Source organism: Endocarpon pusillum, assembly GCF_000464535.1.
Source record: "Endocarpon pusillum Z07020 unplaced genomic scaffold C720987, whole genome shotgun sequence".
NCBI classification, from domain to species: Eukaryota; Fungi; Ascomycota; class Eurotiomycetes; order Verrucariales; family Verrucariaceae; genus Endocarpon; species Endocarpon pusillum.
In genome coordinates this window covers 357004-369059 of record NW_006913582.1, presented here as the reverse complement: position 1 = coordinate 369059, position 12056 = coordinate 357004, and the positions used below count along the sequence as shown (strand labels likewise).

At 50.3% G+C, this 12056-nt stretch overlaps 4 protein-coding genes across 4 annotated transcripts; 2 read left to right on the top strand and 2 right to left on the bottom strand.

Moving 5' to 3' along the window:
* Nucleotides 1–1071: 1071 nt before the first annotated feature.
* EPUS_01296 (uncharacterized protein) lies at nt 1072–1716 on the bottom strand (the record flags this gene model as incomplete). Its single annotated transcript, XM_007788589.1, has 1 exon — nt 1072–1716. One exon carries the CDS (start codon nt 1714–1716, stop codon nt 1072–1074), a length of 645 nt encoding a protein of 214 aa, XP_007786779.1.
* Nucleotides 1717–2641: 925 nt separating this feature from the next.
* EPUS_01295 (uncharacterized protein) lies at nt 2642–5449 on the bottom strand (the record flags this gene model as incomplete). Its single annotated transcript, XM_007788588.1, has 5 exons — nt 2642–4875; nt 4935–5082; nt 5133–5250; nt 5306–5334; nt 5402–5449. The coding sequence occupies 5 exons, from the start codon at nt 5447–5449 to the stop codon at nt 2642–2644; spliced, it is 2577 nt and encodes an 858-aa protein (XP_007786778.1).
* Nucleotides 5450–5885: 436 nt separating this feature from the next.
* EPUS_01294 (uncharacterized protein) lies at nt 5886–7096 on the top strand (the record flags this gene model as incomplete). The annotated part of the gene is made up of 5 exons (XM_007788587.1): nt 5886–5926; nt 5989–6184; nt 6244–6440; nt 6488–6852; nt 6909–7096. 5 exons carry the CDS (start codon nt 5886–5888, stop codon nt 7094–7096), a joined length of 987 nt encoding a protein of 328 aa, XP_007786777.1.
* Nucleotides 7097–7974: 878 nt separating this feature from the next.
* On the top strand, nt 7975–11568 carry EPUS_01293 (uncharacterized protein; the record flags this gene model as incomplete). The annotated part of the gene is made up of 9 exons (XM_007788586.1): nt 7975–8327; nt 8392–8676; nt 8728–9158; nt 9216–9735; nt 10094–10154; nt 10238–10301; nt 10364–10438; nt 10504–11407; nt 11481–11568. 9 exons carry the CDS (start codon nt 7975–7977, stop codon nt 11566–11568), a joined length of 2781 nt encoding a protein of 926 aa, XP_007786776.1.
* Nucleotides 11569–12056: the final 488 nt, after the last annotated feature.

The following is a 12056-nucleotide window of genomic DNA, read 5'->3' as shown; positions in this document are numbered from 1 at the left end:
CGCAGCTGTTTCGCACAGAATCCACAGCTATTTCGACGCAGAATCCGCAGCTATTTCTGTCGGGAGAGCTATGGTTGGGCTTAACATACAAGACAAAGCGTGAAGAAAGAGAAACGAAAGTGGGAACACAACGCTCTATATACATGTCCATGCCCCTTATCCCGCTGAGGCCAGGTACGGGCAACTGTGGGTACCTGTCGCCAGTGATGGCTAGAATAGCGGCGGGGAGCTTGGTCCGAGATGAGCTCTGTGAGCCATGGTCAGTGCCACAGGGAATACGGTCCTTGGCGTAGGTCGCGGGAGGATTCGTAACAATTTCGATATAAAACACAATACAAAATTTCATCAAGAATACACCAAGCTATTGGGACATAGCAAAGTAGTCTAATCAGTTGTCGGAAATCCAGTAACAGAAGAAGAACCACTGACTATGTATCCCGAGAGCCGCTGATAACTTGTTATTGACGTTAGAGACCCTACTGGATTTTTGTTAAATTGGATTTTCTTAATTGAGGGTACGAAGATATTCATAATGTGATTAGAAATTTAGAATTATAGAGATCTGTTATGATAGATAGATAGAGCGTTATCAGAAGTCATAACAGAGTATCTTAGTTGATGAAAATCAATGATGTTATCAATGTAATAGATGAAAATGCTAATAAAGTTAATGACTATCAGCTCAAAATATGGATTCTGCTTAGTCAATGAGTAGCCTATTTCGAGCATGGCGTGTGTGGCCCAGCCCACTAAGCCCGTCTGGGGGAGCCAGGCAAGGAATGCCGTTTATCGTTTATTCACAACATGATTCCTGCAAGAAACGTCCGAGCAGTGAAGGTGAGGGTAAGAAGATGAGCTTCTATCCTACATTTACCCGTCTCGATGGGCGATGACGGTAAGCAGCGCGAGATGGTAGATAGAGTTGTTCTGAATACTTGATCCAAGCTTCTTGGGACGGAGCAATATTGAAACATCATTGATTAGATCCAAGGTACACTCTGAAAACTACCCTCAATATGTTGCTCAAGAGAATGTCCATTCCTCGCAGAGTTCTCCAACGACTTGTCCCCTTCAGCAATTGTATACGATCCTAAATCCAATCGGGGTCAGGCCTATCTTGCCACCAAGAGTGTTGAAGAAGTTGACATCCCCGCTACCCTGTTGCCAATCACTCAGCTCGAATTGAAAGCTCAGCTGCTGCTGACACGTCCCACTCCACAGGAACGTCCTGTAAGGTGCATCCGTGGGCGAGTTGGTTGGGAAGATCGTTGTGCTGACGAACTGATTCTTGACGGGTGGTTTGTTCCAGCTGTACTCGTAGATGAAATTCACGTCGTACGGATTGCTACGTTGGGGGTTGGTAATGAGCCAGACATCAGCTTGTGTGCCGGTGCCGCTGGCAATGGGACCAGGGTTATTTCTTGTGGGAAGCTTGGGAATATCGATCTGCAACATGCAGCCAGTGGCACCAGGAGGGATGTATGCGAACGATACGACCGATTTGATGGTGTTAGAGTTGGCTCCTCCATCGCGATGAAGTGCAAAGGTCAGTCCGTTGAGGTATGCATCGGGTGCCGTTTTGTTGAGGTTGCTGATGTTGGCAGGACCAAGCGTGGAACATGCTCGGGGTGCGAGCTCTGCTGGTGTGGGAACCGCAGAGGCACAAGTGAGAATGCAAACTAAGAGAAGGACATAGTGATGCAGGGAGAAAGACATGATGAAGTCCTGACTCAAAAGTACGATGACAAGGCAGATAAGTGTAACGGTGATCACAGTAAACGAGAGTATTTGCTGGGTGCAGACAAATCGCAGAAGCAGAGGTGGGCAAGGAGATACATAAGTAGACAACTGGGTACGCTTCTCGGGACAAGCTGCTACATGGGCAGCGGTCCCTCCAGACATGAATAGCTCAAGCAGAACCAGCTGCATAGCGTTAGGACATGGAGACTGACACAATGCTTCGTACAGGAAGGTCTAGAATGGAATCTCCCAATGAGAAGTATTGCTAGCCGAGTAAAGACTATAAATGTCTTCGTGGGGTAGAATGAACACGAGATATAAATTAATAGCAAGACCTTCAGCGAATCGGAGACAGTCATGGAGAAGGATACCTTGATTTGTCGCCAGCTATCTCTGCATTGGAGGTTGGTCGTTCACACTTTTTACGAGGTTTAGATTGTTGTGAAAGAGGAGCGACGGGTGATGGCGCGAGGAGCTAGAACGGTTTCGTTGGTGGCGCTGGAAAGCTTTCCACGAGTTGCTATTTATGGTCAGGCCAGGCCCGGTCACTTGATGTTACTACGTCTTACACAGACATTGAGGTAGCGAGAGCGAACACGATCTTCAGCTCCGCCAATGCCATTGGATAGTTGACTAAAGGAAGGAAGAGTGGACGAAGAATATCCTACGGACGGAAGCGAAATCTGTGGTCTGCTGTCCAATGTCAGTCCAACCAGAGACCTACGATGTCGTGAATCGCAGAGGCATGATACAAGAGGTGTGATACATAGAGTACTTCTAGAAAATGGATGACGTATTAAGCCGTTTCTCATGAGCAAATACATAGCGCCATGTAACGGGGAAAGACAAGGCCAAAATGAGAACAGGGTATCGCCAACACATACATGCATAGATTCACAAATCAGTCGGGTGTGACCTTGCTCCCTTCTTCCGATGGTTGTTCATCCGAGCCAAACCCACCCGACGGCTTAGGGTCGACCCGCTCATCCCAGATCATAATGCTGTGTACACTTTCGCCTCGACGGATTTCGACGGGACTAAAGGCCTCAACCTCTTCGGCCTCTTGCTCGTCTTCTTCCTCTTCCTCCTCGATCACCACGCTGCGTCTTTTCCGGCTACGGCTTCTACCGCTTGTGCTCCGTCTGACACCCAGATGTCTGTCCGGACGACTGTCCTCTCGCCCACGAAGACCTGGCGTGCCTGACCCGCCAGGCACGCTATGCGCAAACAAGCTGGTATTTAGCATAGGACCCTTGAAGGCCGACTTCTTCCGTCGAGCGAAAACAAGACCACTAGAGCCAGAAAAACCGTGGTCTCCGCTGCCAGCAACCGGAGTGGCTTCATTATACACGCTTCCCTCGCTGTTGCCAAGCGAAGGACGTCCCGGTCGAACGTTTGATGGAAGCTTTGTGCTTGCACTGGGTGTTGCAGGAAGCACTTTGATGGAAGTATGAGGAGATCTAGCGGACTTGCCGGTAGGAGTATGCACCGTGTCAATGCTGTTTGAGGAGACCGAAGACGCTTTACTTTGAGTGTGGTGGTGATGAATACTGCGGATGGAGGAGACTGAAGAAGAGGTCGATTTACGCCCTCGAAGTCCAGGATGACTTCGTCGGAAGGACGAGTGAGATGTCAACGGGGAGGGTGACAGTGAGTCTCGGTGGCGACTGTTCCGAGTATCTATTCTGGGTTGTAGTACAAGTGAAGAGGGGCGAGAGTTTGACGTGTGATTTAGGTACCGCGCTGACTTGGGAGTGACAGGTTTTCCGGTCGAAGAGTGAGTACGATCCGTGGCTTGGGACACATTGCGCTGGTGTGCCCCAGAGGCCCTCAGAATATTTGGTTGTTTTGAGCTAGCCTCTTTTTCCTTCAGTGACGCACCCTTATGATTAGAAGTGCTAGACGAGGATTTGGCTGGCGACCGCGCTCGCTTCGCAGACTCGACCAGCCAATGCTTGAGAGAAGCTAGCTGATTCAACAAAGAATGCTGATGACGACGAGAGGGGCGTTGCTTTTGAATCCCATTGGTGACAGCGAGGGATTCTGAGGCTGGCGCATTCAGCCGCAGATCACTCGATCTTCGGCGGTGCTCTTTAGGTGGTGGTGGTGGACGCGAGGAACTGGCTGATCGTGTGCCATCTTTCTCGATGGGTATGGGGGGCATTTCGGATTTGGGGCTTTCGACGGCAGAGCCTTCAGGTAGATCAGGCAGATCGGAAATGAGTATGTGCGGTGTACTTCTCCGCTCTGTTCGTCCTCGGTTCTGAGTAGCATCCTTTATGGCAGGTGACTGACCTTCCTCGTCAACCTCGACCAAAGTTGGCGCAACTCTGTCCAGTCGAGTGCTGGCGCCACTAAGTCGTCGAATGAGCTTCGCCTCCAACTCTTTCTCCTTGCGCTTACGCTCACGTCTCTTCTCTTTCCGCTCCTCCTTCTCTATCAGCAATGTCCACCAGCCTGCCAATCCATCACACCGTTGGGAGAGGACGTTTTCAATGACCAGTTCAATGTCAACGCCTGCACTGCGCATGCGCTCCAGTGTGGTTTTCTCCAGCGGAGTGCTGAAAGGCGCTGGCTGAGTTAGCTTCAACAGCGCCTGCTGCTGCGGAGCGTGATCTGATAAAAAGGGATCGGCTAGAATATCGGCCAGACTTGGCCGTAACAAGGGTCGTTTCGACAGAAGCTTTCCAATCAGACTTTTGGCGTCGTCAGGCATGTTCGCGGGATATTTGGGTTCCTCTCTAAGGATCTTTTCTTTCGTCGCTTGATCGTTATCTTCGTCAAATGGTAGTTCGCCCGCTAACAATGCAAACAGAATTATTCCCAGACTCCAAACATCGACCTTTTCGCCGGCATACTTCTCCCCTCTCAGCATCTCAGGCGCGCTATAACAGACTGTACCGCAGAAGGTCTGGAGATAATTGCTTTTTCCTTCATACTCCCTAGTAAATCCAAAGTCGCATAATTTCACATTTTCGTTCTTGTCCAAGAGCACGTTTTCAAGCTTCAGGTCGCGATGAACACACGATTTGTTGTGGATATATGCGACGGCGCCCACAAGCTGTGTGAAGATCTTTTGGACTTTATCCAGGGGCAGAGCACCTTGCTTTGTCAGGTAGTTGTATAATTCATCACCTGATCAAATTAGGCACATCAACATGGTCTGTAGTGGTCAGAAGCGGTATGCAACTTACCGGGGCAGTATTCGAGCACCAGCCAGACCAGGTTCTCCGTCACGATGACTTCGTAGAGCCGAGCGATATGAGGGTGTATAAACTGTCTGTGATGGTGGATTTCGCGGGCAAGGTTTGCATCGTCTCTTCTCGCGGATTTAAGAACAACCTGTACGACCAGTCATTCGCGAGCAAGGCGCAAATATCCAAAATACCCACCTTCGAACCGTTGGTGAGATTATGTCTTGCGAGATAAACCTTCCCGAAGGAGCCCTTTCCTATCAATCTCCCCAGTGTGTAGTTGCCAACATGTCTCAAATCTTTCGCAGAGAACTCTCTGTAATCTCTTCAGCATTGTGACTGGCAGGTCCAGACAGGCAAGTTCGTCGTACTCTAGAAGCTCATTGTAGGAGTTTGCAAGCTGATGAGAGGCGTCAGCGGAAGCCAGCTGATTAGAAAAACAACTCGCTGCAGCCGGAAGCGCGTACCTTGTTCTTCTGCTGCTGAAGCTCAGCCTTTGTCCTCGTGGGCTGCATGCCGCAGTCCCGGCGCATCGATTGCCCAGAAATCTTTCATCCGACGCGTTCCGCAGGTATATAAAATTGTGGTATTGAGTCATCTGGTGAGTCTCTATCTTTTCGCCCGGTAGTCTTCTGGGCAGTGAATAAAATCAGCGTCATCTTTCTCTGAGGGCTAGGGGAACAGACCAAAAGGATGTACAGGCGTTCCAAGCACATGGCTGCCCAACTAATTTAACAAATTAATTCGGTGGTCGGTCGGCTGGGCTTCCGACGCAGTACTAAAGCTTAAAGCTTAAAATGGGCCGAGAGCGCATCTTCCTTAGTTAGAATTCTCCCCCTGGCTAAAGGCAAGAAAGTCACAACTTGTTCTTCGACTTGGAACTCATGCAGTACTTCTTTCCATGGGACTACTGTACCCATCTACACCTTAGCTACTCGAAATCTGTCCAATATGTCCTTCACACCAACAATAGCTATCATTGGGGGTGAATAGTATTGTCTCTTTCCGGCATCCTCTCCTGACTCAAATTTGCTAACCGTTTAAGGGGCCCTAGTGGCCTCACTCTCGCAAGCCTTCTGCAACACAATCATATCCCATGCACTGACTTTGAGAGTAATGGCTCCCGAGACATTCGAGGCCAAGGGGGCTCTCTGGACCTGCATGCAGGATCTGGGCTACAAGCTATCGTAGAGGCCGGGTTGTGGGAACAGTTTGCCAAATTCATGCGACCACAAGGCGAATCTTTCACGGTTGCTGATCCTGCGTCTGGTCAAACCCTATAATCCAAGCCAGGGTTGACATCTCATAGCCTAAGAAGCCAGAGACTATGCGGCACGAACTGCGAACGATTCTGTTGGATTCGTTGGAGCAGGGTTCGGTCCGCTGGGATAGCAAGTGCAGCAAGGCCGGACCAGCGGTCGAAGGAAAGGACGATATTCACTGGAAAGTGACGTTGTTGGGCGAGGCTATGATCTTGTTGTTGGCGCGGATGGTGCTTGGTCCAAGGTCCGTCTGCTCCTTACATTACGAGAACCATTCTACTCTGGCGTCAGCTGGATGCAGATTGCGACACCAGCAGATCGAGTACGTTCTGATGTCAACAAGATTGTGCGAACCGGAGCAATGATTGCGTCGCGCGATAAGCAAACCATTTGGGCTGAGCGCCACTACGATGGGAGCATACAAGCCGCCTTATATTTGTGCGCCGCAGAGACTTGGGTTCGTGATGTTGATATGGATTGGTCTCATCAACTGTCTGCGAAGAAGGCAGTTGTGGACAGGTATCTGCAACAGTCAAATGGTTGGGTCGAGCCTTTCAGGCAGATGATCCTTGGTGGAGAGGAGAATCTCATTGCGAAGCCGCTGTATATGTTACCAGTTGGCTTGAGCTGGAAAAGTAGAAATGGGCAAGTCAACGGTCCAGTTTTCTGTTGTGGGCTCGAATTGATATGATTTGTAGAGTAACATTGATAGGCGATGCAGCTCACCTGATGGCACCGTTCGCTGGCGCGGGTGTAAATGTTGCCATGGAGGATGCGCTGATACTTGCTAGATCGAGAGAAACGACGTGGCAACACTTCGATGCTGATGGGTATTGCACGGATTTGAGGAAGTGTAGCAATCACATACAACAACTTACTTGGGATGTATGGGCCGCCTGATAGTCATGATTTCTGAATTTGTCAGTTTCAGCATCTTAGCAGCCATCTCCGCTCCCCAATATCCCTTGATCATTACTGTTGATGGTGTGAACATCGAAGAACATTTGATCAAGCAGTTTCTCTGTAATTGGTGACTAACTTAGTCACAGCAAACTTGAATTAGTACTGCCCATGTGTTAAGGCCAAGTATGCAGCCACAACGGACTTCCCTATTCGACTTGCAGATTATCCGTCCAACCATGGACTGGCCCGTGCAGTTCTGGGAGCATGATCTATGCCTATTATGCAGCATACTACAGAAGCACCTGTCGTGTGGCACACTAAGTAGTTAAATATAAGCCATAGAAGTGGAGATCCGGACTCCGGAGAGTTCGAATTTGTCCGAAAACATGACCGGAAACCTCGGGCCCCCCCAACATAGTCATCACAGCGCTAGGATCTGCCATGGTTGAAGTCTTTTCTGAACCTTCAGAGCGGCAGTCCGCTGTCAAGCTTGCGCTATGTCTATTTGTGGCCGTGAATTGGAAGAGCTCAAAAGCGCCATGGTTGTGTCTTGGTCGGGAGTGATTCACACTACTCCTTTGCATACAGGCAGAGTCCGGGTAAAAGTCCTTGAGCTTTCCTGATCCGGTATCCACTACCCCGGATACTGACTGTTTCGAGGATATGCATATATGGATGGGTCCGTAGAGCCTCCGCAGCTGCAGGCTTGCCGCTGCATCGGCGGATTCTGTCTTGCTATGCAATGAGACTAAATATCTACAATTGCAAAATCCAGAGATCTAGGCCGACAGTCCACATTGTATATCTTCGGCCTTGCACCCCTCTGAGGTAGGAAGCGTTCTTCTTCTTGTCCCAACATCGTTCACTCAAATACAATGTCGACCTTGACGTCGCAGTCAGGCTCGTCGCCTGCCGATTCGAAAGAGCGTATCGCTGTGCAGGAGCTTGGTCGCCCTGATGTTGATCTTGAGCAGATCGGAGAGAAAGAGGGCTATGTTCTCGACGAAGAGCACTTGAGGAAAACCCTCAACATACCCGACTCTGCTATCATCAAGACAGCCGCTGATGGAAAAACGGTCTTGATTCCCCAGCCGTCTGAGGATCCGCAAGATCCGTTGAATTGGCCCGCCTGGAAGAAGACGGTGATCCTATATATCGTCTCCCTAACAGCCTTTACTGGTGATTATGGGAGTGCTATTGGTGGTATTACCTTGCTGCCGCAAGCACAGTACGCAATATCGCTTCTGCCTATCATACCATTTCCTGACATGTCTTCTGATTCGTATTCGCAGGGAATGGCATATGACACCGGATGCTATCAATCACGCTACAGCTGGCAACGTCTTCATGTTGGGAGCCGGAGGCATCGTCGTTGTCTGGTTTTCTGCATATTTTGGACGGCTTCCAGTGCTCATGTTCTTCCAATCGCTGAACCTAGCTACGTCTGTATGGAGTGGCTCAGCCACCAACTTCGAGTCGTTCATGACGGCCAGAATCCTACATGGCTTCTTCGCGACGGTCGCTGCTGCCGGAGGCTTGATGTTCATCAAGGATATGTACTTCTTCCATCAACACCCGTAAGTATACTTCTGTGAAGCTAGGCTTTGCTTTCACTCACATAGCACCAGGCGCAAGATCAACGTATGGGCAACCGCCGTGATACTTTCGCCCTTCCTGGGTCCTTTTATTGCCTGTTGGATCGTTGCCCATACCACGTGGCGATGGGCTTTCTGGTCGCTTTCTATCCTCAATGCTGTGGCCTGGCTACTCATTGTCTTCTGCATGGACGAGACGTTCTATCCTCGAAATCTAGCCCCAGGTCAAGTTCCCGTCCGCAAGTCTCGTATGTTGCGAGTGCTTGGAATTGAGCAGTGGAGAACGAATCTTGTTCCGAACACCTTTCTCCAAGCTGGCATGCGCTCATGGACGGCCATCACCAAACTTCCCGTCCTTCTCAGTTGTATCTACTACTTTATGACATTCGCATGGGTCATCGCGGTCAACATTACCATCGGAGTCTTCGTCATACCGGCATACCACTTCACCTTTGACAACCTGGGTAAGTCCTACCCGATTTGATAGACATGACAAAGTGTTTGCATCTAACATGTCACAGCTCTTCTGTACCTTGCCCCGATCATCGGCACCATCCTTGGGCAGATTGTCGGCCATTGGCTGCATGACTATCTTGGGGACATGTACATGGCTCGCCACAACGGACGAATCACGCCTGAGGCTCGCCTGATTGCCATCTGGCTCTCGACACCATTTTACATTGTTGGTATTGTTATCATGGGTTATGCCCTAGGCCGTCATTGGCATTACATGGTCTTGGCAGTTGGGTGGGGATTGCAAAACTTTGGCATTATCATCATCACCACGGCCATCAACGCATATGCGCTGGATGCTTACCCTGAGGGCAGCGGAGAGGTCGCGGCCTTGTTAAATGCTGCCAGAGCTTTTGGTGGCTTTGTGGCCGGTTATGTCCAGATCGTTTGGGCTCACAGGTCTGGAGAAATCGTGGAATTTGGGTCCCAAGCAGGCATCACCGCTGCTGCGTTCTTCATAGTGGTTGGTCTGCAGTTTTATGGAGAGCGACTGAGGAAGTGGCAAGGCGCAATGAACTTCGCGACGCAGTGAGATAATATTTTGGATAGCTTGGGTCATAAGAACTGTTTACCCTGAGACACGTGCCTCTGAACATAATATCAATACAGATTGAAAAATAGATATCCTTTCCCGGCCACAAAGTGTGACCTCCACAAGCATCTGCTGAGTAGAAAAGGCCGTGAGCAATACTGGTTATTTGTTGACTGAAGTTACTTGTATCATCAGTGACAGTGGCTGAAAAGAGAGCCTATCCGAATTCCACCTAGCTTCAAGCATCTGGCAGCATCTGGCAGCGATTGTGCATTGAAGCCAAGCTCCAACTGCCAAAGTATCGACAGCTTTTAGTGATACAACCGAGCTTCTCTTCTTAATCTTGCCCTTTAGCTCTCCTGCATTCGCCTATGCCCTGTTCACCCGTGCTGCTGCGCTAAACTGCGAGTATGATGTGCGTGCAATCTGCGCGCAGCGCTCGGGTGTGTCCATTCGCTCTGCAAGATACCTCTAAAGCTAACCCCTCACGCATAAAAGTCGTTGCTGCTGCGCGCTGCACGGGTATCCACACACACCTCCTCCAGCTCGCCGCTTGTTAGATGTCAGTCGCATGGAGATATCACTGACCTCTCTATGTTACCTGCTGACAATCGGCTTTCCCAGCATATGCCACCGTTCAGTCTGATATCTTCAAGCCCACGAAATATGGGGGCAAATATACAGTCACGCTCATTCCCGGTAACAGAACTCTCGTCCAGTCTGCACCTTGGCTACAAATCTAACAAAGCATCTTTTCTCTCTAGGTGACGGCATCGGTGCTGAAGTCGCCGAATCCGTCAAAACCATCTTCAAAGCCGACAACGTGCCGATAGAATGGGAACAAGTCGACGTCTCCGGCGTCGACACGGGAGACAAGCACTCTGAGGAACTCTTTCAAGAATCCATCGCGTCGCTGAAACGCAACAAACTCGGCCTCAAAGGCATCCTGCACACCCCCATCGAACGCTCCGGCCACCAATCCTTCAACGTCGCCCTCCGACAAGAACTCGACATCTACGCCTCCATCGTCCTGATCAAGAACATCCCCGGTTACCAAACCCGCCACTCCAACGTCGACCTCTGTATCATCCGCGAGAACACCGAGGGCGAGTACTCGGGACTCGAGCATCAATCCGTGTCTGGGGTGGTCGAATCCCTCAAGATCATCACGCGCGCCAAGAGCGAGCGCATCGCCAAATTCGCCTTCTCCTTCGCCCTTGCCAACAACCGCAAGAAAGTGACGTGTATCCACAAGGCGAACATCATGAAACTGGCCGACGGCCTCTTCCGGAACACCTTCAAGAAAGTGGCCGAGGATTTTCCCACACTCGAGACAAACGACATGATCGTGGATAATGCGTCGATGCAGGCGGTTTCGCGTCCGCAGCAGTTCGACGTCATGGTCATGCCTAACCTGTACGGTGGCATCCTATCCAACATCGGCGCGGCGTTGGTTGGCGGGCCCGGTATCGTTCCCGGGTGCAATATGGGACGCGATGTCGCAGTCTTTGAGCCTGGATGCAGACATGTAGGGCTGGATATCAAGGGGAAAGATCACGCGAATCCGACGGCTATGCTGTTGTCTGGATCGATGTTGTTGCGGCATCTGGGGTTGGATGATCATGCGAATCGGATCAGTAAGGCCGTTTATGATGTTATTGGGGAAGGGTGAGTCTACTTCAAACTCTGGTGAAGTGATCCTTTGACCGGGATCTTGCTGATCCGTATTTTCGTCTTCTAGGAAATCACGAACGAGGGACATGGGCGGTCGAGCTACAACGCATGAATTCACCGCTGCGATTCTGGATAAGATGGAGGCGGCTCTATGATGCATGATCGGTGCTTGGCAAAGGAAAAAAGAGGCACGACATTGGGAACTGGGTAGATGCATGGCTCCTGAGACCCATCGACCTTGCACTGCGCCTCATCCGTGACTTCACCCCAACCGCAACATCAAGCCCTCCCATCATTGGACAAAGTCTGTACAGCCCTGGTCTTATACTTCCCGGCTAATAACCATCATCATTAGCACAGCTAGTACTAAGTAGATAGCAGCCTCTGTATCAAAAACACCCCATTTATTTCCCACCCCCAAAGAAAGAGCCAGCCAATCGAAGTCCCCTCCGCCCGAATCCCGAAGACGGAGCGTTTGAGTAGTTGATTGATTGCTGGCGAATGAGACGCGATCGGCCTAAACCATTCTCCCAGTCCCTGTCCCGCCCCCGGTAGATTGTGCCTTCTTCCCAGCTAACTTAGAGAGGAGCGTCATCGCGTTATGAGTATGGATTCTTGGCCGTGTAGCGGGATCGGGTTGGAG